Raw genomic sequence first — 25,139 nt, 5'->3', positions numbered from 1 at the left:
GCACAATTCTTTCTATAGAGTGGTCCACGTTAGGAGTGTGAGTTGTTGTATAGGTTTGAAATTACATTTTTCACAGGTTTGACATGTTATTCAACTATCCTCAAGAGTAGTAAATAAGTCAATTGGTTCACATGAAGATATTTGAAGAACAATAGTTTCGGTTCATGGAATTTAATTAGTAATTTGAATATGCATTTGAAAATGATAATCCCTCACACTTCACTGCATTTTGAAGTTAACGTTTTGACTGTTAAGAGCATTTACGCACATTATTTTGTTATAGCTTTCTTTTAAGATAATAACATGGGGCCCAGCGGCATGGCCTAGCAGCTATAGTCCTCGCCTTGAACGCCCCGGGATCCCATATGGACCCCGGTTCTAATCCCGGCTGCTCCACTTCCCATCCAGCTCCCTGCTTGTGGCCTGGGAAAGCAGTCGAGGACAGCCCAAAGCTTTGGGCCCCTGCACCCGCGTGGGAGACCCGAAGGAAGTTCCTGGTTCCCAGCTTCGAATCAGCATAGCACCGGCTGTTGAGGTCACTTGGGAAGTGAATCATCGGACGGAAGATCTTCCTCTCTGTCTCTCCTCTCTGTATATCTGACTTTGTAATAATAAAAAAAAGATAATAACATGGCTTACAATTCATGAGTAATTATTATTGATACATTTTGATCCCAGCAATTCAAACTATTGACTCAGGTAATTTTCACAGTGACTCTTTCAGAAATACTTCTAATGATTTATAGAGAAAGTGAAGTATAGGAAGATTGAATAATATACAGAGTATTGTGAAGTCTGTAATATTGAGACTGAATTCAACAGCAGGAAGCCTGACTCAAGAGTTCATCCTGTTAACCTTTCAACTATACTTGCTCTTGGATAGAAGAATAAAAAATGGCAATTATTCCTATTTTTCAAATGAGAGGTTTCAAACTCAGAGAGTTATCACAAAATACACCTGTGGAACACTATATACTCGATCTCTAGTAAATGAACTAAGACAGAAAGCATAACTTTAAAATGAGGATTAGGCCATGAAGATGGTTATTCAGGAAGCCGAATCTTGGGTCATTGAAGTCCAAGGGCTCTTCAATGAAACGTAAGCCTTTCAAGATTGTGGAGCTATTTTTACAACAGTCCAGGGTACATAACATAACAGGAGTACCTAGTGACTTCAAGATTGATTTCTCATTGTATTTGGTCATGTCTGTGTCCAAATTTAATTTCCTCCAGCTTATGAAGCACTTGTGGATGCAGAATGTTCTCTCTTCATCATCTGGCAAATCCAAAATAATGCGTAAAAACACAACTGCTTTCTTGGCTACATGAGACAGCACTAAAAGTCTTCAGTGATTTGAAAGCTCATTTCTTGTTCCTTTTTGGAGGAAAAAATAGCATTTTATTTGAAACATGTTTCCCTTAAATTAAATGTTGAAAAAGCTGAAAAAATATGTAAGATTATCTGAGAATGAGATTGGCATTGACATAGAAACATGTAAGATGATAGCTATGACCACTGACTTTGACTTAGGGGCACCAATTTCTGTCCCTAGAGGACAATGGGAGGACTATTTTGACTTTATTGATTCCAGTTCCTCCAATCTGCTACCAAATGTTACAGTCAAAGTATACTTTTTTGGTTACTCACGCACAGATAACACACACATACACACATCTATGTTCATATACACATGTTTGTTTTTTACATTTTCAGAAATTTGGTAGGTGAGATAAAATAGTTTTTCTATAGCAAGAAAGAGCTTTTCTCCTTCCATTAGAAATGTCATTTTGTAATTATTTCTTCTCAAGTATTGCCCACATTAATGCCACATTTTGAATCAGCAAATGCTCTGTGTGGGATCAGATAAAAAGATTAAGAAAGAAGTTTTCTTTTTTTTTTTTTTTCAAATGAAAGACAATAGAGTTCAGAGGTTGGCATGCGTTGAATTAACTTAGTAATGCATTCAGAAAGAATTCTAATAATCTTTTGATTTCAAGATTTTTAAAGATAAGCTTCCTGAGTGACCTTTAAGCTGCTAGCTTCAATACCAGAATGTTCTCCATAGCCCCACTTCTTTGGGCAAGGCACCATATTAAAGAAACTCTTTTAAAAAGTTAATACAAATATATGTCAACCGCTTACTCTAATCCTGGTCCTGCTGAAAATGACAATAGTCTATATCTGAAAAAATTTCCATATCCTCTGAGTCTGAATGATTCTTTTGGCTATCATTTTACAAATGAAGAAGTTGAGACCCATAAAGGAAATCCAGTGTATCTGGTTCCAAGTGGTCTGAGCACAAATACATACACTGAGAAAAGTTTTCCAAAGCATGTTCCATGAAGCTTTGTTCCTGTAAAATGATTCATTAAAACAGAGAAAAGATTTGAGTTTAATACATTTGGAAAATATTATCCTAGGTAGAGACAGGCAGCTGCCGCCGCGTCTCTCTTGTCTCCTTGGCCTCCGCTTTTGCCATCTTCCTCTCGCTTCTGGAAACATGGCTTCTGGAGTGGCGGTGTGGGATGGTGTCATCAAGGTGTTCAACAACATGAAGGTGCGCAAGTTGTCGACGCCGGAGGAGGTGAAGAAGCGCAAGAAGGCGGTGCTGTTCTGCCTGAGTGAGGACAAGAAGAACATCATCCTGGAGGAGGGCAAGGAGATCCTGGTGGGCGATGTGGGCCAGACCGTGGACGACCCCTACGCCACCTTCGTCAGGATGCTGCCCGACAAGGACTGCCGCTACGCCCTGTATGACGCCACCTACGAGACCAAGGAGAGCAAGAAGGAGGACCTGGTGTTCATCTTCTGGGCCCCAGAGTGTGCTCCCCTCAAGAGCAAAATGATCTACGCCAGCTCCAAGGACGCCATCAAGAAGAAGCTGACAGGGATCAAGCACGAGTTCCAAGCCAACTGCTACGAGGAGGTCAAGGACCGCTGCACCCTGGCCGAGAAGCTGGGGGGCAGTGCAGTCATCTCTCTGGAGGGCAAGCCCTTGTGAGCCCCCGCAGCCCTGCCCGCAGTATCTCACAGCCCCAGGTCGGCCCTTGGGGGTTGCAGGCTGCCCCCTTCCTGCCAGACCGGAGGGGCTGCGGGGAACCAGCAGGGGGAGGGCAGTCCCTTTGCCCCAGTTGCCAAACAACCCGCTCTCTTCCTCCTCTCCCCTGCAGCCCTGATGGCTCTGGCCCCCACAATCCGCTTCCAATCTGATTCCTTTTGGGTTGAATAGACCAATCTCCCTCCCCCAGGCGCCCAAGTTTGGGGGGCAGTCCTGTATTTTTTTTAACGATACCTGCTCCCCAACTGCTCCTGTCTCTTCCCGTGCTGCCAACTTCTAACCACAGTAGTGACTCCGTGCTTGTTCGTTTAGTTCTGTGTGTAAATGGAATGTTGTGGAGACGACCCCTCCCCTGCTGGCTGGTCCCCCCCTTCCCCTGGTCTCCATCACTGTGGAAGCAGAACCAGTAAGGGACCTTCAATTAAAAAAAAAAAAGAATTTTAAAATTACTGAAAAATATTTCCATAAGAAAGCATGTTTAAATCTGTTTAACACAATGTTCCCAAAAATATTTTTGTAATTGCCTGTCTTAGAATGTGATCTTTTAATATCCTTTTAGAATTCAGCTCTAAGGAATCCATTTTGTTGTCTGTCACAGCAGCAGTATTGCAGGCACAATAATGGTCAAGTGAATATCTATGGAGTAATTGCTATTTATCAGGTGCTATACTAAGTTTTTTATACTTATCATATGATGTGATTGGTACAAGAAACTTACAATTTAGGTAATATCATTTAATTTGATTTGTATGTAAGAGATGGAGAAGTGAAGCCACTTAGTCTGGGTAACACAAACAGTTTGGAGTATTCAGATGAGTTGCTGGTAAGTGATGTATTAGAAATTGTTGCTGTCTTCGTAGACAGCAGAATTACAGGATATAGGACTGGAGCCTATATCTGTTCCTGTGTGTATAATTGTCTCTGGTGTTGTTAATAATTGTAGGGAATGAGCAACTAGGTACATTGACATAAATGATCTGGAGTATGTAGACAAAATATGTGAACCACATAGAGACAGTTTGGAACTGCTAAATGGTCACAATGCAATGCGGATTTTGTACAGAATTTGGAAGATCTGTGCTTTTCATATAGAATGCTGGGATGTTACAATTAAAAGATTATGAGTAAAGTGATGATATTGATTTAGCCATTCTATGTTTTAATGATCTCATATGTATAATTTGATATTAATGATAACACTTCACATGATAGCTGAGGGATAAAAATCAAGCTAGCATTTACAAAGTTCTTAGAATTAAGCCTGGGGCATTCTAAGTGCTAAGTGAGTGATGTGATTGATAAACGAAGTATCTTGTACATGAAAGGAATTATGTAAGAAATTGAAATGTATAAAATATGAGATTTTATCTTGAAATGTTCCTAATCCTACAGATGAAATAATTAATTTCATCATCTGATTTGTACATGGAAGGTACAGTTAGATTGCTACAGAGTTTTTGTTAGGATATATATATATATATATATATTTTTTTTAGGATATCTATATCTATATCTAGATATTTTACTTATAAGACAAATTTAGAAAGAGAGGTAAATCTTCTACCTGCTGTTTTATTCTCCAAATGCCACAATGACTGGAGCTCAGCTGGTTTGAAGCCAGTAGCCTGGAGTGTCTTCCAGGTCTTCCCGATTGGTGCAGGGGCCCAAGGACTTAGATTATTTTCTTCTGCTTTCCTAAGCACATTAGCATGGAGCTGGATAGGAAGTGCAATAGCTGGGACTGGAATCTTCATCCTTATGACATTTTGGCACAGCAGGCAGAGGTTAAACTTACTACACCATGGCAGTGGCCCCTGTTACAAAGTTTTTCAGGAGTTATAAGGTCAATCTATTTATAAGTAATTAGGGTAGGTGAAGATTACAATGCCAGAGACATGATCTAGTTGTTCACAATTTTAGTTCATTAGTAGCAACATCAACAATAAAACTAAGTTCTTGTGGTTTCTAATGCAATGTTTCTTCATTTATAGGACATATCTAATTGTTTTTGTGTGAAGTATGTTTCTCAAAAAACAATCCACTTGCCACCTGCTTGTTTTAATTATTAAAAAATCTACTTATATGAGAGACAGAGACAAAGTGATAGATCCCATCCATTGATTGGTTCTTTAAATGATTGGAATAATCTAGACTAATCTGAGCCAAAACCAAGTTGGCATTAGCAGGAATTTGGTGTCAGGCCCTGGACCCAGACATCTGATTCAGGTAGCTTAACATGGAACGTGGACATCTTTTGTTTGCTTGTTTTTTATGATTCATTTTTTTAAAATTTTGAAACTCAGATTTACAAATCAACATGGGGGGAGAGGGAGATCATCCATCTATTGATTCACGTCCCAGATAATGGCAATAGTCAGGGCTGGACCAGGAGGAAGCCAGGAGCCTAAAATTTCATCTAAGTATTCCACATTTGTGTCAGGGGTACAAACCTTTGGGCCATCTTTGTTTGTTTTTGTTTTCTCAGGTGCATTAGCAGAGAGCTGGATCAGAAATGGAACTCTGGAGCTCCTGCTTTGACTATTGTGGCCATCTGGAGAATGAACCATAAGTTGAAAGATTGTTCTGTCTCTCCTTATCTCCATAAATCTGCTGTACATTTCCAAATGAAAATTTAAAAAACACACAGAATTTTATTTGGCAATGATTAAGTACCATGGCTCTGCCAAAAACTAATTTCTTATTGCGCAGCAGATCGTCATCACTCCCCAACACTTAACAAAAATACCCCCAATAACAATGTAAATCTGGGTTAAAGTCTTTTGCCAGCATATATGCCTGTTTTCTTTTCCCATTCCCTTTAGTTCTTTCTGCCCTTTTTTATCCATTTTTTTAAGAAACTAATTTCATTCTAAGGATTCATGATCATGTTCGCAAGCAAAAGGAATGTGTTGGGAAGAATAGGAGTTTTATATTGTAATAGCAAAGTCTTTGGGCATTCAGAGAAAAGAACAGAAATCCATTGTCTGGTTAAAGCAAACAGATTTCTAATATTGCAGAAATATGCTCTTATATATATTTAGAAATAAAGCACTTTATTGGAGACTTTCTATTTGCTCAGTTCTCAAGGTAAGGAAAGACCCTGAGAAACATAGCAATGTTTTTATTTAGGAAATGTTCAAGGGCATGTTCCTGCAGTGAAACGTGATATTCTTTGTATCTTCTCTCAGAGGAAGACCCTCTCAATGCTTCTGTGGTCTTGAGAAAGTCACATACCATCTCTGTGTTATATTTTCTTCAAAGGAAAGTAGGAGGAGTTGGCCAGACAAATCCTGAGGTTTAGAGAAGTTAACATTTCAAAATTTGGGAACTTTAAGTAACCCATATTATTAATAAATAAACATACAAAAATAAAACCAATTGTGTATATGAAAAATGCCTGAATCAGGGAATTTATCATGAAGCTACAATAATCAAGGGAGTGTGGCATAGGTGCTGAGACAGATATATAGATCAATAGAATTGAACGGAACAAGCATACAGACATAGACTGTCACATACATACGGTTGACTTTTTTTTTTTTACAGAAGTTTGAAGTGGTTTTGTGTGGAAATTAATCTTTCCTACAAATATATCTGGAGACAGAGAAATTTATTAATGAGGAATTAGCAAATTCAAATTTGCAGTATTGGCTAGCAAGCTTTAGACCTGGGAGGATCAATGCTGCCTTGGTTGATGTTAAGTTTCTGAAGGTTTTTGTGGATTCTGGGTATTAATCATTTATCCATTGTATAGTTTGCAAATATTTTCTCCCGTTCTGCTGGTTGTCTCTTCACTTTCTTGCGTATTTCCTTTACAGTGCAAAAGCTTCCAAGCATGATGTTAGTAACCTCAGAAGTTTTTTTTTTTTTCTGTCTGTAGCAGTGTCTTATAGAATTTTCCAAATGCTTTCAACTAAAAAGTTGATGGTATCAAGTTGTAGATTTAGATACTTCATTCATGGTGAGTTGGTTTTTGTATAAGGTGCAAGACAGGGATATTGGTTCATATTTCTGCATTCAGAGGTCCAATTTTCCCAATGCCATTTGCTGAAGAGACTGCCCTTTATCCAAGATAGTTTCATGGATCAAATGTTGAGGTTCTATTCTGTTGTAGTGACCAAAATATCTGTTTTGTGCCTGTATCAGTGTGTTTGGATTATAACTTCCCTGTAGTATGTCTTGAAATACGGTATTGTGATGATTTCCACTTTGCTTTTGTTGTGTTAGATTCCTTTAGCTATTCAGGGTCTCTTGTGTATTCATATAAATTGTAGTGTTTCTTTGGGGGGGAGATCTGAGAAGAATACTATTGGAAGTTTGATTGGAATTGTAATGAATATATAAACTTCCTTGAATAGTATTGATATTTTGATCATATTGATTCTTCCAAACTGTGAACATTAAATTTTTTTCCATTTTTGGTGTTTTTGAAAATTTTTAATTAATTTTATTTTTATGATGATTAAATGGTTGATCAGGGAGGAAAGGATCGAGGTTTAGGGAAAATTGGGTGAACTCATTGTTTTCAATTTTGCTATTTCTTCTTGTTGTTTCTGGGGGAAGGAGAGACAAAGGGAGAAGCCACACACAACTTTCTAAATCTCCCAGGACCCAGGGATGAGGGACCACCACCTCATATCAACACAGGGTTTCAGTGTGTACATATTCTGAGGGTTCTGCCCAAGTGGCTTGGATAGTTCTGAAATGCTGTCGATTTCATTAATCCAAGCATGATATCACCCTCCCAATGCCCATTGGCTGACATAGTAAGCCTCAATTCTCCATTCCTCAAGGTCGTTTGACTGGGGTAGTTGTCCAGCTTGTTCTGTTGTCCTTCTTTTACTATGACATCATGACCTGCCATATTCTCCTTTTACAACAGGGCCTGTGTTCACTGCTCCACCTTTTTCACTAACTAGGACATGTTCTTGCAGGTGAGCCCCAGGACCCGGGTCAGGCAACCCAAACCCCGCCAGATACCCCACGCCTGGGGCTCATAAACCCGCACCCGCCTTGCAGGCAGGCCCCAAGACCAGAGACAGGCGACCTGAGCCCCACCAGATCCCCTACACCTGAGGCTCATGAATCTGACACCCACCTAGAAGGCAGGTCCCAGGACCTCATTTTTGGTGTTTTATTCTGTTTCATTCTATAATGTTTTATAATTTTCATTGTGGATGTCTTTCATATGCTTGATTAAATTTATTCCATTTTATTCAAAGTTTTTGCAAATATTGTGAATGACCCCAACACTATTTACAGAGAAGAAAATCTTTTCTTCTGGTGGGAAATTAGCTCCCTGTATTACTCTTAAATTTTCCACTCAGACCTCTTTGTTCTCTGTCTCATGACTCCAAGTATTGGGATTAAAAGTGTAAAAGACTGTTTTACAGAACTTAAGTTCACTTAATACGTTGGTTCAACTGAGTTAAGCTCTTTGTGCTCACGAAAGGGAAGATACTTATGCGATGTTAGAGGTTAAATTACATATTTCTTCATCCATGTCAATTATCTTCAATAAACTGGAAGATAAAAGACTCTGTTTTTCTTTCTCTCGTTTATTCTCAGAGATCACAATGATCAACACTAGGCCACTAGGCCAAGTAAAAGCCAAGAGTCTGGAACTTCATCTGGGTCTTCCACAGAGTGGCAGGGACCCAAACACCTGAATTACCTTTCACTCCTTTCCCCATGCCATTAGCATATGACTTGATTGGAAATGGAGCTACTGGGACATGAACTGGTGCCAGCATTGCAGGTGGTGGTTTTGCATGTCATGCCAAAATGCCATTGCCTAGGATATTTTTTTTTTAGAGGCAATTTGACAAGCTACTTGCATCACTAATCACATGAAGTTGAATTTTATTGACAGAATAGGTTTAATTCTCTTGAATTTAATATATTCACTAGAGAGACTGTCTGATTGTAAATGTCAGCCCTTACATGAGAATTCCCTGTTGTAAACAGTAATGTGATATAATATATTTATGTAGCCTAACTATTAATTTCCAAGGTACATTTTTATAGGAATAAAAGATTTTCAAAGGACTATGGAATAACTAAGGGTATTTGCTTTTCCCTTACATCAGCTTCTACTCCTGAAACATACTGTAAACTATTTAATATCCTCCAAAAATAGAAATTTTATATGAAGAATAAAAGAATGGTATTCAATCCCATAAATCTAATTTTTCTTTACTGAAGAAATTTAGTTTGTTCTTGAAACACACTAGAATTTTGTACTCTAAGTCAAAACTTCTTAAGAATGTTTTTCATTGCTACCTAGTGTATAATAGTGAGGCAACTTTTTCTGCTTACAGAAAGAATCTTTAGTATGCACTATAGCTAATCTCTTCACAGGAGATTGGTAGGCACAGCAGGTATTTTCCAGACACAGAATGCGATCTAGTGAAAGCAAGTGCATTCATAAATGTGGGAGGTGGCACATTTCAATTTCAAAAGCAATAAGACTTAAAGCCAAGAAATTCTTCCTCTATTTTTTTGCACTTATTATTTACTTCGTATTGGATTTTCCATTCTACACATTGCTGTGGATTAAGTTGGAATAGAATCAGAGATTCCAAGGTTTTCTCTGAGTTTGTAACTTTAATCATATAGGTCAGAAGAAGCTTTAGATCAGTATTCAGAGATACAGATTCTGACCTTTGGTGAATATGGGGCCAGGTGAGGCTGGAGAATGACTAAACGCTTATTATGTGAAATTTGAATTAGATGTTTCCTTGCTGAGTCATTACATGATCTGTGTCTCTACCTTTTTAAATGTTGAGAAGTGGATGAAAATATCTACATAATCAATTTGCTTTGTACATTAAATAAGATAATGGTTATAAAATACTAAATAGATTTACTATATATATTAAGTTATCAATAAATTTTAAGTGTTACTAACTACATGTGTGATTCACCCTGTACGCCAGATATCACTGAGCCTAAATTCTCAGTTATTTTCTTCATTTTCATGTGTATTTCTATGTTCCTAAAACAGTTTCTGATACAAGGCATTGATTTCTGGCAGTTATCTCTTCTTTTTTTGTCTTCAAACCTGAAATTCGGACCTTAATCCCGATATTGTTTCTCTCTCTTCAGTTCCTCAGATCTGGTATGTGATTGTTAGATTCAAAATTAATTAATAATTGACTTATTTCAGTGTAAACTAAGTTGCTGTCTAATGTTAATGCAGTTACGGAATGACCAGCAAAGTAAATATGACAATGAAGAAGACACTTTTATTGCCTTCAGAAATGTCCTTGTTTACTTTGAAGAAATGAGACTCATATATATGCAAACATTATTAAAACATGAGGCTTGAAAGTATATATGCTTATAATTATTGAGTATTGTACACCATATACATTTCAGTAAAACTTATTAAAGAAGAAAAATAGGAACTGAGTTGGCTTGGAAAAAAGAGAGAAAAAGAAACACAGATGTGAAAAGACAGGAGAAAATTACATAGAGACATACAGAGGCTCAGAGATGGATACTTGCACAGCGACACATAGAGAAAGCCAAGAGAATCAGATGAACCAGAAGAAGCAGACAATTAAAGAGAAAAAAAAAGAGAAAGTAAGTGGTGGAGAAAACCACATTAAAAAATATACGACACACACAATGCCAAACACACACCATGAAAAAGGCATGTGCTATTTGTGTGTGTGTGTAAACATTAGAGTCTTCCCCATGTATATCGACACAAACATGTGTAAATAAGAACATGTATTCAGAGAAACAGATGGGAAAATATGAACACACACAAACACACACACACTCTTGAATGGAAGCACATGCCAAAACAAGCTTATATACAAATACAGATACAGACAGGCACCTACAAGTTCACATATACACATACGCAGTGAGACAAAATGATACAAAAGAGATAGTAAAAGAATCGCATATAAGAGTACACCTGTGAGTATGGTGTTTTCAAGGCAGTACATGTAATGTTCCCTGAAGCAAGCAGGAATACTGAGACAAAGAAAAAATGGAGGAAGAGTTTCCATATAATAAGAGTTTACTGGAGAAACTTACATATGGGATTTCATACCAACGTGATGGGTAGTTCTGGTATAGTTATAACAAGGTTTATTTCAAGTCAAAGTAGTAAAAGAGGCCAGATTTTATAATCCTACAAATTAATGGGCAATTAGAATCACAGTTTCTCTAATAACACTCCTTTATTACTCTTTAGGAATAGTCCCTTAAGTACATTACTGAACTTGCCCCACATTATCAGAATGTCTCACTGTATCATTTAAGATTTATGGTTGGAAGGTAATGAAAATAAGGATGACAAGTGGTTAGTTTATTTCTGAGAGAGAGTGAGACTCATTTTAGCAGGAAGACAAAAACTTGGAGAGATGGAGAAATGTAAAAAAGCCAAGAAAGAGAAACAGAGACAATCTGACATCAGGTTGGATACAGAATGGAAGAGATGAAAGACAGTCAATCGAGAGGACAAAGAAGCATAAATACAGAGTTGTGGAGGGGGTGGAAAAAGTAGAGGTTGCCAGGTGTGTGTGTGTGTGTGTGTGTGAGAGAGAGAGAGAGAGAAAGAGAGAGCGAGCGAGAGAGAGAATGACAGAGGGAGAGGAGAAATAATGGAGAGAAAGCAGACAGAAAATGAGATACTCAAAAAGTCATAATGCGAAAAATATGTGAGAGACAGTTGGACAGTAGGAGAGATACATCATAAGATGGGTGCATGTATAAATAGAGGAATATGGAAATAAAAATACAAATGAATGGAGAACTGGATAAAAATGGAGGAGCGAAGATACACAAATGGACAAAAATATGCAAAGATAGGCTTACAGAGGGGCAGGGAGACTGAAATACATAAATACAAAATGATGGCTTTACAGAGGGTAAATAAAACCTGACGTATAAGCAAAGAGATAAACAATGAATAGATCCACGTCCTGATGAAATTTGGAAAGGATGAAGGAGCTGAATATCTAAAAAAGAGAGAAACTAGTAAACATAAAGGTAAACTTCTTTGCCAATAATCATAGACAAATTATCATGTAGAAAAAGGAACAAAATAGAAATAGCAGAAATAAATCCACACATTTTCAACCTACTCATTTTTGTAAAAAAATGTTTAAATTAATTAATGTTTTAATTTGAAAGGTAGAGTGAAGAGAAAACTGATGGGATGGGGAAAATATTTGCAAATTGTGTATCTGATAAAGGATAATATCAAGAATATACTAGGAATGCAGGAAATTCAATAACACCAAAACAAACAATTTAGGGAAAAAATAGGAAAATGATCTGAATAGACATTTTTCAAAAGAAAAATTAAGGGACTAGCATTGCAGATTAAGTTGTACAATGAGCTGAACAATAAGCTCCAACACGAGCATCCCATATAGGTACAGTATTTATTTTTTTATGACTAGCCACATCCCGTTCTGCATATATATGCCAAATTGTCTGTGAAATACTGCCATTTGCAACAAAATAGATGGAACAGACATCATTATGCTAAGTGAAATAAGTGAGGCACAGAAGAATAAATAATACATGTTTTCCCTCAAATGTGGAAGATATATACATATGTGGATGCTATATAATTTGGCATACGTATGTTTATGGATGTTGTCATTACCGAACTATTCTTCATAAAAATGAAATATAATTTTACCTTATTTCATAACTTTGTTATTAATCTCACATAATGACATTAATTGTATAAAATACTATGTAAGTTCATATATATGAAGCAAGAATGACAATAAAAATTACACAAAAGTTCCCTTTGGGAATGAATGTAATCACTTTGCCTGTTTTTACATATCTCTTAGATATTAGTTTTAATATCACCTGAATTGTTAATGTTTATATAAGGTCTAATAGCAATGGGTACACTGGATAAGATTTAGGGCTGTAGCAGGTACAGATTCTGCTATAACTTTATCAAAGGCACCTTGCTTTCCCTTTCTCTCATGGTTTATATTTAAAAAACCACTGCTGAATCTATGAATTACTTGCCTGTGACCGATCTAGTGAGTAATGTTTGCATCAAAACTTCAGGAACCTACTGAAAGGAGATGTTTAGGAATGGCAGACCTTTAACACGGCTTATTAGGAATCCTCCAACTGGCTGATTCCTTACACTCAAAGGGTCTGAAGGACTATCAGCAGAACAAAGCTTGAAAATCTGCAAAATTATTAGTGCAACAGTCATTGATCTGTGTCTTTAAAATAATTTATTTGAAAGGCAGAATTACAGAATGAGGAGAGGGAGAGAGAGAGAGAGAGAGAGAGAGAGAGAGAGAGAGAGAGAGAGAGAAGGCTTTCACCTGCTGTTTCACTCTCAGAATAGTTAACAGTGGTCTGGTGCTGGGCCAGGCTGAAGTCAGCAGCCAGGAACCAGGAGCTTCATCCAGATTTCCCACCAGCACTGCAGGCAACAACTTAACCCACAATGCTACAACTAGGCTGGAGGGAGACTGAGACTAGAAGCATGCAAGACTAATACCATACCACAGATCCTTGCCAGCCTGCATGCTGTTGCTTGTTAATAGCATGTGTGCACTAAACAAAACAATATGGACCCCCTTCTAACAAATACTTAGCAATGATGACAAGATCTGGCTTGATAAAAATAAACTAGTAATGACAGCAATAATGCTTCCCCCAGTCTTCACGAATGTATAACCACTACATTTGTTCCTGTAGATGACACAGTAAAGACAATATGAATATCCCTGATAGTGAGACATCAGCATCTTGGTCTCCCTATCAATCTCTCTGATCATATCATTCGAGCTTCTCTTTTTCTTACTTAAATAAAATTTCACTTACTCTACTTTCACTATTGTATGCAGTCTCACAAATCATGATTGATATAACCAAACACACCTGGACTCATCTCACTAGCTTTCCTGTAACAGCCCCTCATTGTTTCATTTCTGACTTCATCCTGCAGCTACTCCTATAACTTTAAAAACCTTTTTGCTTGCAGGTGTGGCGCAAGTAGTATATTTTTCAACCCTCAGGTCTCCCTTTTCATCAAGACTTCTGGCTTCTGAAGTAAGCTTTCAGCAACTCTCTGCTGAATTGGCTATCCAAGCAGTGAACACCAAAGACCTACTTTTTCGGTAACAGGTCTGTAAGCCTGAGCCAGCTTTGGATGGTCATAATTCTGTTATTCAAAATTCCATGAATTCTAAGTTTGACAGGGAATTTCACCAAAAAACGAGTAACATCTTGTGTTTAATAATTTTCCATTATTCAGTATCTGAGAGGAATAGTATGTCCTCCTTAGGGAGCCACCAGAGAACTTTGTATGGAAGCCATGCTTAAATTGTCTAATTGAAACAGTATCCTGGGAAGCTCAGAAAACAGGGAAGGATCTATATTTAATATTACAACCTGTAGGCTGCATATTTTTTTCCAGTTTCTAACTTTGTAGCCTTAGCTGCCAGATTGTTGCCTAGGTAATGGATAGTAGCCATTTCCTTTGGGAACTGGATTGCACCTAAAAATGTTAGTTTCTCTTGACTGCATTTTATGGTTGAATTTTTTGCTGTTAACATGACTCTCTTCATGTACCAGTTCTATAGCTTCTACGTATTGGTAGATAGTTGTCAGGGCCTTGTCAAGTCTTAGCACAGATGGGTGAGTCCTTCCAATAAGGTGGCAGGATTGAGAACATGTGAAGCTTTCAGAATTATAACAGGGATGTCAAGAAGCAGGGCCAGAGAAGAGGTCAGTTGGCTTCCTGTATGTCATTGGTGTTGTTTGGCTTCTGGATTGCTTAGACTTGATGTGAGATGGTATTCCAGATGCTGTCCGAAGATAAGCTTAGTAGGCTCTGTTACTCATAAGGCAGTAGCACCCACAGCTCGAAGACAGCCAGATCAATCACAAGACAGCACATCCATTTTGTTTGGAATAATAGACTACTGGCTGTAAGGCAGCACTGAGCCTTTGAGTAAGGACTCTTGATTCTATCCCTTGTCTTTTGGACATAAAGAAACATTTGGAGTGCCGGATAGAAGTCAATCAAACAATCTATAAGACAGGTAAAACTACTTACTTTCAGATGGCCATTTATCCTTTTGACAACAAAGGAAATTATGAATAATACCCCCAAGAGTTGGCTCAGGGCAAACAGCTTCAGTGCCCAACTAGGAATTCAATTTTCCTATTTTGCTATCAATGGTTGCCTCAGGTTACTCCAAGGTGATATTCAGTGGCAAAGAAAGAGCCACTGGAATGTTTGGGACCCATTAGTACTAGGATCTCTCAATCATCAGTGCTCCAAGATTCTCCACTTCTCCTTGGAGTTAAGGACAACTCTCTTTCCAATTACCTTCACATTTGCAAAAGGCACAATGGTTTGGAGCCAGTATCTGCTAGCTAAGGGCTCTAGCCAGTCTTTTCCTTAGGTTTTTGATCTCTGGAAGTGTTAACCCTGAAGTAGGCCAGTGTCTAAGGTGGTGGCTGACAACAGAGTCTTTTGAGAACTACTCTTATAATTTTTCTTTTCTGTTACTATTATTAAATACTTGTTTTTTAATTTTAGTTTTAATTTTTGAATTTTATGGTACAATTTTGTAGAGTCTGGGATTCTCCCCACACCCCCGACTTAAACACTTGTTAAAAAATATCTACCAGACTTGCTAGAAAGTCTGAAGTCCTGCACCTGTGTTTTTCAGCTTTTGCCTGACATCCATCCACTAAGCGATGAAACATATGGTTATAAGGACTTGGCTGCCACGGGAGCAAAGTAGAGACAGAGAAAAAGATCTTCAATCTACTGCTTCAGTCCCCAAATGGCCACAACTGCTGGAACTGAGCCTATCTGTAGTCAGCCAGGAGCCAGGAGCCTTCTCTGGGTCTCCCACATGACTGTGTAATGTCCCAAGGCTTTGGACGATCCTCCACTGCTTTTCCAGGCCACAAGCGGGAGCTAAATGGGAGGTGGGGCAGCTGGGACATGAATTGGCTTCCATATGGACTGCCAGCACTTGTAGGTGGAGGATTAACTACCTGAGCTGTTGTGCCGGTCCCAATTCACATTTTTTTATTTGTTGTAATTAGGCAAATTATCATGTGGTTCTCATTATAAACTGAAAGCTCAGACACAGTCTCCTTGCTTTCTCATGGTAAAATTGGAAACCCAAGCAGTGGGAGAATGAGCACTTCGATCTGGCCATCTCATCTGCCCAATTACCTGAATTGGGGAACTAATGAATTTCTAATATTTATAAAGTACTTAGTCTATTTTATCATGTTAGTGTAACACAAATGAACTAAGATGTTCCTCAAACACCGGAGAGTCTGGTAACTATAATTTCACTATGCTAATATAAGATCACTCTTATTATTATCCACATACAAGTCAGATTATACTGTATTTGTGTGTGGATTATTTTAACATGTAAAACTGAATACAATGACATACTGTATCTGCACCACAAATTACTTATAGATGTTTCTGTTAATGGACATACTTAGGTTGATTTCATAGCTTAGCAATTGTGAAATGTTACAATAAACCTCAGTAAATTTCCACCTTCTGTACAAACTGAACAATTTTTGGTGAATGATTAAAAGTGGGTTTATTGGATCTTACAGTTCCATTTTTATTTTATTTTTTTCTATTTTTATTTATTTCAGAAATACCCAGGAAGTCTTCCCAAGCATTTCCATTTTTTCATAGCTTAGCAATTGTGAAATGTTATAATAAACCTCAGTAAATTTCCACCTCCTGTACAAACTGAACAATTTTTGGTGAATGATTAAAAGTGGGTTTGTTGGATCTTACAGTTCCATTTTTATTTTATTTTTTTCTATTTTTATTTATTTCAGAAATACCCAGGAAGTTTTCCCAAGCATTTCCATTTATTTATGTCCCCATCAAATGTGCATAAGCATTTCATTTTCTCTGCACCATCAATAACATGTATTATCTTTCATCTTTTTTATATTAGTCATTGTAATTCCATCAATGATTAGTAATATTGAGCTCTTTTCAAATATATGCTTTCTATTCATTTATCTTTAAAATTTACACACTCAAATCTTTTACCAATTTTAAAATCAGAGTTTTTGTTTTCTTACATATTTAATATAGCTGTATAAGCTTTTGGCATTAACCTGTTATCAGGTGTGTGACTTGAAAATATGTTCTCCCAGTCACCATTTTTGTCCTCATTTTTTTCTTCCATTGTTGTGCAAAATGTTTTTTTATTTTGATACAGCTTTTCTATTTTTGCTTTCATTTCTTATGCTTTCTTGGTTAAATAAAAAAAAAATAATCATTGCTCAGATTGATGTAATGTAGTTTTTCCCTTCTATTTCCTTCTGGTAGTTTAACAGTTTTAGGTCTTATATTTCAGGTGTTACATTTAACTGTTTCATCCACTTTGATTTTTTTATATATTGTGGAGTAAGGGTCTAATTTTAATTCTGTACATAGGCACTCAATTTTCTTGAAATGCTACTTACTAAACAATCTGCTATTTCTGTATTGTATGTTCTTGGCACCATTGTTAAGAATCAATTACATATAAATATATGAGTTAATTTATGGTGTTTCCACTTCTTAATCTATTTATATATGAATACCATGCTGTTTTATGCGTACTAGTTTATAATGTTTGGAAATCCGTGATGTCACAATTTTTGTTGTATTTGTTCAAGATTTTTTTTTTAAAGATTTATTTATTTTATTACAAAGTCAGATATACAGAGAGGAGGAGAGACAGAGAGGAAGATCTTCCATCCGATGAATCACTCCCCAAGTGAGCCGCAACGGCCGGTGCTATGCCGATCCGAAGCCGGGAACCAGGAGCCTCTTCCAGGTCTCCCACGCGGGTGCAGGGTCCCAATGCATTGGGCCGTCCTCAACTGCTTTCCCAGGCCACAAGCAGGGAGCTGGATGGGAAGTGGAGCTGCCAGGATTAGAACCGGCGCCAATATGGGATCCCGGGGCTTTCAACGTGAGGACTTTAGCCGCTAGGCCACGCAGCTGGGTCCAAGATTTTTTTTTTTTTTTTTTTTTTGGCTACTAAAGAGGCTTTCCTGGTTCTGTATGAGACATCCCTGTAGGAGAAAGTGGTGGGGAGAAATGGTCTGTTAGGCCCAATGGTTTTTGGACACCTGTCCCCTACCCTGGCTCCAATCAATCTGAAGTCACTGTGGTCCACAAGGTCCCATGGCAGGATATGTTATCAGTAACACTGGGTTTCATGAATGGCTGCTGCACTCTTCATTGGATTCAAAATGGCACTAAATCTTAACTGATCTGGGCTCCTGGATGGGGGCGACAGTGGAGATGTGATCCTTCCCTGCAGTCATCTGGTGGTACCCTGGCTCCTAGACTAGCACCAGTCCAAACCCAAAGTCAATGCTTTCCACAAGATTCTGTATCAGACAACATCAACAGTGATTTGCTCTCCAGGAACTCTAATATCCAGCCCTGGGCGTGTGTGCAACCGCTGGTGTTTCTGTTCGCCACTGCATTAATCCCTACATTCACTCTTCTCCATGGTGAATCTGCAATGCATAGTGTTTCCTCTGTAAACTTTTCTTTCTCCAAGTTTTTCCTGGGAATATGCTTCCCTCAACTTCTCCTGTACTAGCTACCGCTGGTCCAAATAAACACGTCTTTTACCTATTTAGCCATCTGGGAAAATTTAAACTCTTTCTTTTTGTATTTTGTGCATATACATAACAGCAGGTTTGCCTTATGGTTGCCATAAGGCAGCTGATGATAACCTTCAGGAATGTATACCCACTCTATCCCCCTAACCATTTTAGAACTTTCATGTCAACATTTATATTTTAGCCTGTAGAGTTTCCTGTAGAAGGTCTCCTGGGAGTTTAATAGGCATTCCTTTATATGTCAGTTGACTTTTTTCACATGCACATTTTTTTTGTAAGCTCATAGATTTTTTTTTATTCATTAATTACATTGTATTATGTGTCACAGTTTCATAGGTACTGGGATTCTCCCCACCCCTCCCAAAACCCTCCCAACATGGTGGATTCCTCCACCTTGTTGCATAACCACAGCTCAAGTTCAGTTGAGATTCCCTCATTGCAAGCATATACCAAACATAGAGTCCAGCATCTTATTGTCCAGTCGAGTTCAATGGCTTCTTAGGTATACCCTCTCTGGTTTGAAGACAGAGCCAGCAGAGTATCATCCCGATCAATTAAAAGCTCCAACATACCATCAGTAAAAATTTACATTATTATGGAATTAATTGACATAGTCATGAGTAGCCAATATGTTAAAAATAAATGGTAGTTCTTAACCACCTTCTGTGACCACCTCATTGACATTTCAATTTTAGTTTATACACAACATATAACATACATAACATAACATGTTATACATAACATCATATCATCTTAAATTAAGGCGAACATGTGGTGTTTAACCTTTTGGGATTGGCTCATTTCCCTTAGCATTATGGTTTCCAGTTGTGCCGATTTGGCCACAAAGAACTGCATTTTGTTTTTTTTTAATAGCTGAGTAGTATTCCATGGAGTGAATGAACCATAGCTTTCTTATCCAATCCTCTGCTGATGGGCATTTTGGCTGCTTCCATGTTTTTGCAATTACTGATTGTGCTGCTATGAACATAGGAGTGCATGTTGGTTTCTCATAAAACAGGTATTTTGGGTATATTCCTAGGAGTGCTATTGCTGGATCATACAATATGTTGAATTTGAGTTGTTTGAATGTTCTCCATACTGATTTCCATAGAGGCTGTACCAGCCTGCAGCCCCACCAGCAGTGGAGTAGGGTTCCCTTTTCCCCGCAACCTCGCCAGCAAGTATTGTTGGTGCTTTTATTCATGTGGGCCAGTCTTACTGGCGTCAGGTGGTACCTCATTGATGTTTTAATTTGAATTTCCCTTATTGCCAGGGAACTTGAGCATTTTTTCATATGTTTATTTGCCATTTGGGTTTGTTCCTTTGTGAAATGTCTGCCCATTTCCCGTGCCCATTTCTTGAGTGGCTTGTTTGTTTTGACATTTTGGTTGTTTTGTAGCTCTTTATATATTCTGGAGATTAGCCCTCTATCACCTACGTAGTGCGCGAAGATCTTCTCCCATTCTGTGGGTTGCTTTTTTATTTTGTTGATTATTTCCCTTGCTGTACAGAAGCTTCTTAGTTTGATGAGGTCCCCTTTGTTTATTCTGGTCTTGAGTGCTAATGCCTTTGGTGTCCTTTTTAGGAAGTCGGGACCTACCCCTAGATCTTGTAGAGTATTTCCAGCATTTTCTTCCAAAAGTTTGAAGGTTTCTGGATGTAGGTTTAGATCTGTTATCCATTTAGATTTGATCTTAGTGTATGGTGAGAGATGTGAGTCTATCATTTGGTTTCTGCAGGCTATCAACCAGTTGTCCCAACAGCATTTATTGAAGAGACCTTCCCATTTGCCTGGATTGTCGTTTGTCTTTTTGTCAAAGATTATTTGGCTGTATCTGTGTGGGTTCCCTTCTGGTGTTTCTGTTCTGCTCCATTGATTTTCCTCTCTCTCTTTGTGCCAGTACCACGCTGTTTTGATAACCACCGCCCTATAATATGTCCAGAGGTCCGGAACTGTGATTCCCTTGCTAACTTCCTGTTCTTCAGGATGGTTCTAGCTATCCGTGGTTTTTTGTGTTTCCAGATGAACTTTTGAATCATTGTTTCCAGTTCCATGAAGAATGTTTTGGGCAATTTGATTGGGATTGCATTGAATGTATATATTGCTTTTGGCAGTATAGACATTTTAATGATATTGATTTTACCTATCCAGGAGCATGGGATGTTACTCCATCTTTTGAGGTCTTGTTCAATTTCTTTTTTAAGTAGTTTGTAGTTTTCCTCAAGTATGTCTCGTACATTTTTGGTTAGGTTAATTCCCAGATACTTCATACTTTTCTCTGTTCTTTTGAATGGTATCTTGCTGGTTAAATCTTTTTCCATCTTGGGGCTATTTGCATACACTACGGCTGTTGATTTTTGTTCATTAATTTTGTACCCTGCCACTCTACCAAACTCTCGTATAAGTTCTAGCAATCTCTGTATTGAGTCTCTTGGTTCTTCTATGTAGAGGATCATGTCATTTGCATACAGTGAAAGCTTGACTTCCTTGTTTCCCATTTGGATTCCTCTGATTTCTTTTTCTTGTCTTATGGCCTCAGCGAGTACCTCTAGGACTATGTTGAATAGCAGTGGAGATAATCGACATCTTTGTCTTGTTCGAGATCTCAGTGGGAAGGTGCATGTATCAGAATACAGTATTTCTATTCTGGTATAGACTTATTAGGGCAAGTCAGCTATCTTAGTATCTCCATTTTGAAAATTAGGCTGTGGATGTAGCTGATATAGAACTTTTGTTTCACTAAGCCATGCCTAGAAGAAAGAGGTGGGGGAGTAATTCCATTAAACAGTTTTTTTTTGGGGGGGTGTATCACACTTACGTTAGGCACTACAGATATGTAGGTGAAGGAATGAGACAATGATTGGCTCTTCAACTCCTGTGATATGATTCATCACTTGTTAGCATAGTGTATTATTCTGTCTCAGTAATAACTTTGGGGTTGTACATTACATGACATACTAAAAGCATATTTCTGAGATATGACAGATAATGTTTTTCTGGTAGTCCCTCCTCAGATAAGACTCTTGGGATGCCGCAATCTTTGAAACTTTCAGGATTTAGAGATTTGTTTCAGCCATAGTAGTTCTGATAAAAAGCTACTGAATTTTAAAAATATTTCTTCATTTGAAAATTATAGTGCTAGAGAAAGAAAAAGGGATTGGGAATCTTCCCTCCACTGATTTACCTCCCAAATGCCTGCAATAACCATGGCTGTCCCAGGCTGAAGCCCGGAGGCCAGAGTTCCATCAGGGTGTCCTGTGAGGGTGGTAGAGTCCCAAGTGACAGGTCCTTCAACTGTCTCCTTCACAACATACCAGCTAGATCAGAGGTGGAAAAGCCTGGATGTGAAAAGGAGCTCTCATGTGGTGCTTCCAGTGTTAGAATGTTATGGTTTAACACATCATGCCACAAATCAGCCTCCAGCTGCTGATTAAATACTGTGTGACACCTCCACAGTCTATATTTTTACACTGGCAGTTTTCAAAGTACAAGTAAATGTGTGACCACCAAAAGTCAATTGCTTCTTTGGAAACAGATGTTATAGTATTTTTTAAGATTTATTTTTCATGTATTTGAAAGGCAGACCTGAAAGTGGGACGCACAGTAAAAACATCATCCATCCACTGATTCACTTCCTAGAAGGCAACAATGTTCATGGATTGACTAGGCTAAAGACAGAAGACTAGAACTCCAAGATGAGTGTGAGTGCAGGGCCGAAAAGCACCTTGGTCATTCTTCACTGCCCTCAACAGCAGGGAGCAGGGTCAGAAGTGGAGCAGCCAGGATTTGAACTGGAATCCATAGGGGATGCTGGCATCATAACCAGAGAGCCCAGCTACGCCGTAATGCTGGCCTCTGTGATTATTCTTAAAAATACTTCTAATTACATTTCCAAGTATTATTAGTTTTCATTATAAACATCGTGAAGTCACAAGGTATACATGACTTTCTTTGTTTCTTTGATTGTGATGTCTTTGTTCCTGAAATAAGTTATCGCTTTTCCATACATCTTACAGAACTTAGTCGGCATACCCATTTAATTATCCCAAGAAATTGATAAATGACTTGATGCTTTACTTTGGCTTATGTATTCTGTATTTTTTCCCAACATTTCCTCTCTGGTGAAGATTATTATTTTTGAAATTCTTCACTCACCATTGTTTCTGTGTTATTCTGGAACTCACTTTTTCAGTCCTTCAAGTCATTCCCTCCTGTCATGTGAAATTGACCTCCCAGTCCACTTCCTGCATTCTGACTCTAAAAATCAATTGTCTAAGGACAGAATTGCTAACATGCTATTTTAACAACAGTTCATGGGGAAAATAACCTGAGGGTTGAGTAGAGCCTGGTCTTGAAATGAATCCGAAGTGAAGCACATACTTGAAAAATTGAGGTAATGCAATCATGGTCTGCATTAACAGAAGTAATAGTGTTTAGCCCTTAGGCAGCAACTGTCTCTGTACATTGTGCTTTGTGTGGTGGGTTATACCACATATTAAAGGGAAGGCCACCGATAAATTGAAACATTCCCAGAGGATGGCAAGTAGGGCAGTGTGAGGTCTAGCAACACTAGCACAGAAGAAATAGTTGATGTGACCATAGGTATTTAACTTGGAAAACAAAATCATTGCCTAAGCCTATAATGAGTAAAGATGAAAGACATGAGCATTGTAAGAGTTATTTCATTTAGTTTGCATAGCTCCAGACACACAGTATTAACTAATTATAGTGACAGAGCCAAAGGGACAGATTCTATGTCAAAATTGCATGATTTAGCCAGGAACCACAAACTAACGAAACAAATTATGGTTGTGTTAACTGATGCAGAAGGAACACCAGTGTTGTAATGTGAAAATATACATTTGCTTTAGAGTCTCCACAAATTTATTTCAAGGCACTAGGAAATCTGTTACCCTTCTCTGGAGGTCAGTTTTCTTGACTTAATAGGCTGGCTTAAGCTTACCACCACCACGTACGTGCGTAAATGGGGTGAGTGGCTCCCGGGCGGCTTCCTGATTTGCTGGGGTCCTTGTTTGATGGCCCTCTTTTGGGAGTGGGAGGGTTGTCCTGGGACTCTGAGAAGCGGATCTGGAACTCCTCAGCGGGCCATGCGGCTGGAGTGGGGGAGGAGCTAGGAGGATCCGGGCAGGGCCTGAGCGTCTCAACCCCGGGGCAGCCATGCTGCCCGGAGGGCTCAGGTCCCCAGCCACGATTCCAGCCTAGCACAGCCAAGCTTACCACCACCACGTACGTGCGTACATGGCGTGAGTGGCTCCCGGGCGGCCAGTGCGCCATTTGGTGCCAAGCTGTGCCTGCTGGCCGCCTGGCCAGGAAGTTCTGGAATTTGGTTTCTTTGATATGTACATGAGTCGCTCCATGCTGAACCCATAGTTCTCTGAGAATGTGTATTAGTCCTTAAGATTCTCAATGGCAGTAAATCTTCCTCTGAAGAACTTGTAGTCACTTTATAGTGCAGATTACCAACACCAGTTCATTCAAAAGGCAAAATTCTGGGCTTGTCCAGCAGGATACCCCATTACCTAATAGGATGAGGGATCAGCAGAGGGGTCACAGAAGGCAGGACTATGACATTGACTGGCATTCGAGAACCATACTCGGGGCTAGAATGTGTCAGGTATGCATGGACCAATCCCCTGGAAACTCTGACCCCACTGGATGGTTTAGAAGAGACGGTGGAGTCTATGCAGGAGGCACGACAGTCTATGGGGCGCGCTGGGCTGACCCAGAGCAACCTCTGGCATACTTAACACTGGCTGGGAACAGGCCTGGTTGGGGAGCTTGGGGGAGGCCTTGGCTGGGTGGAGCTTACCACTAAAGGGCGCAGGAACTGGAAGGGGGCTGAGTTCTGGTCGGGTCACAGTTGTAATCCCTTGGCACAAATATGGATTCGGAATTGATGCACCATGCCAGGTTAGACCGCAGCACAGTTTGGTGCTCCGGAGGACCAGAATAGATGTGGGATGGGCTCAGCTAGATTTCAACCCCAACTGAGCCATATATGAGCTATATGTGGGTATGGACGAACCGTGGCTGGGCTGAAACTCTCAACAGCAGGAACCAGAATGGGTTGAAGAGCGGTGCTGGCCGAAGGACCTGCTGGTATGCATGAAGCCTGACACCAAGAAGGGGTCGGATGGAGGAATCTGAACAGTTCCTCTGGCAGGACACTGACCCTACAAATAAACACAGGAAGCATGGAGGTAAACAACCCAGAAGAGGCATTGGAAAGTAACCCACTTGCATATATTGGCTCGGGTTGGGGGCAGACCAGGTTGAGTCAGTTCATGTCATCCACTGGCAAGTCCGAGTGCTGGAGCTGTGTGGGGGCCTAGCCAGGTTTGGTTGCGATAAAAAACAGTACAAATCACAAAATGCCAAGGCGAAATGGCCTGTGCCAGTAGGGAATGCAGCAC

At 39.0% G+C, this 25,139-nt stretch overlaps 1 protein-coding gene across 1 annotated transcript; it reads left to right on the top strand.

The window, feature by feature from the left end:
- Window positions 1–2,430: 2,430 nt before the first annotated feature.
- Window positions 2,431–3,424, top strand: LOC101536527 (cofilin-1-like). The gene has a single exon (XM_036497879.2). The coding sequence runs from the start codon at window positions 2,502–2,504 to the stop codon at window positions 3,000–3,002; it is 501 nt and encodes a 166-aa protein (XP_036353772.2). The 5' UTR covers window positions 2,431–2,501; the 3' UTR covers window positions 3,003–3,424.
- Window positions 3,425–25,139: the final 21,715 nt, after the last annotated feature.

The sequence above is a fragment of the Ochotona princeps genome, chromosome X, assembly GCF_030435755.1.
Source record: "Ochotona princeps isolate mOchPri1 chromosome X, mOchPri1.hap1, whole genome shotgun sequence".
Classification (NCBI taxonomy): Eukaryota; Metazoa; Chordata; class Mammalia; order Lagomorpha; family Ochotonidae; genus Ochotona; species Ochotona princeps.
Note: the sequence above shows the minus strand (reverse complement) of the source record. Positions and strands in the feature narration are given on the sequence as shown.

Excerpts from the sequence above, each read along its gene's own strand:
- LOC101536527 (XM_036497879.2), top strand. The coding sequence starts at position 2,502 with ATGGCTTCTGGAGTGGCGGTGTGGGATGGTGTCATCAAGGTGTTCAAC.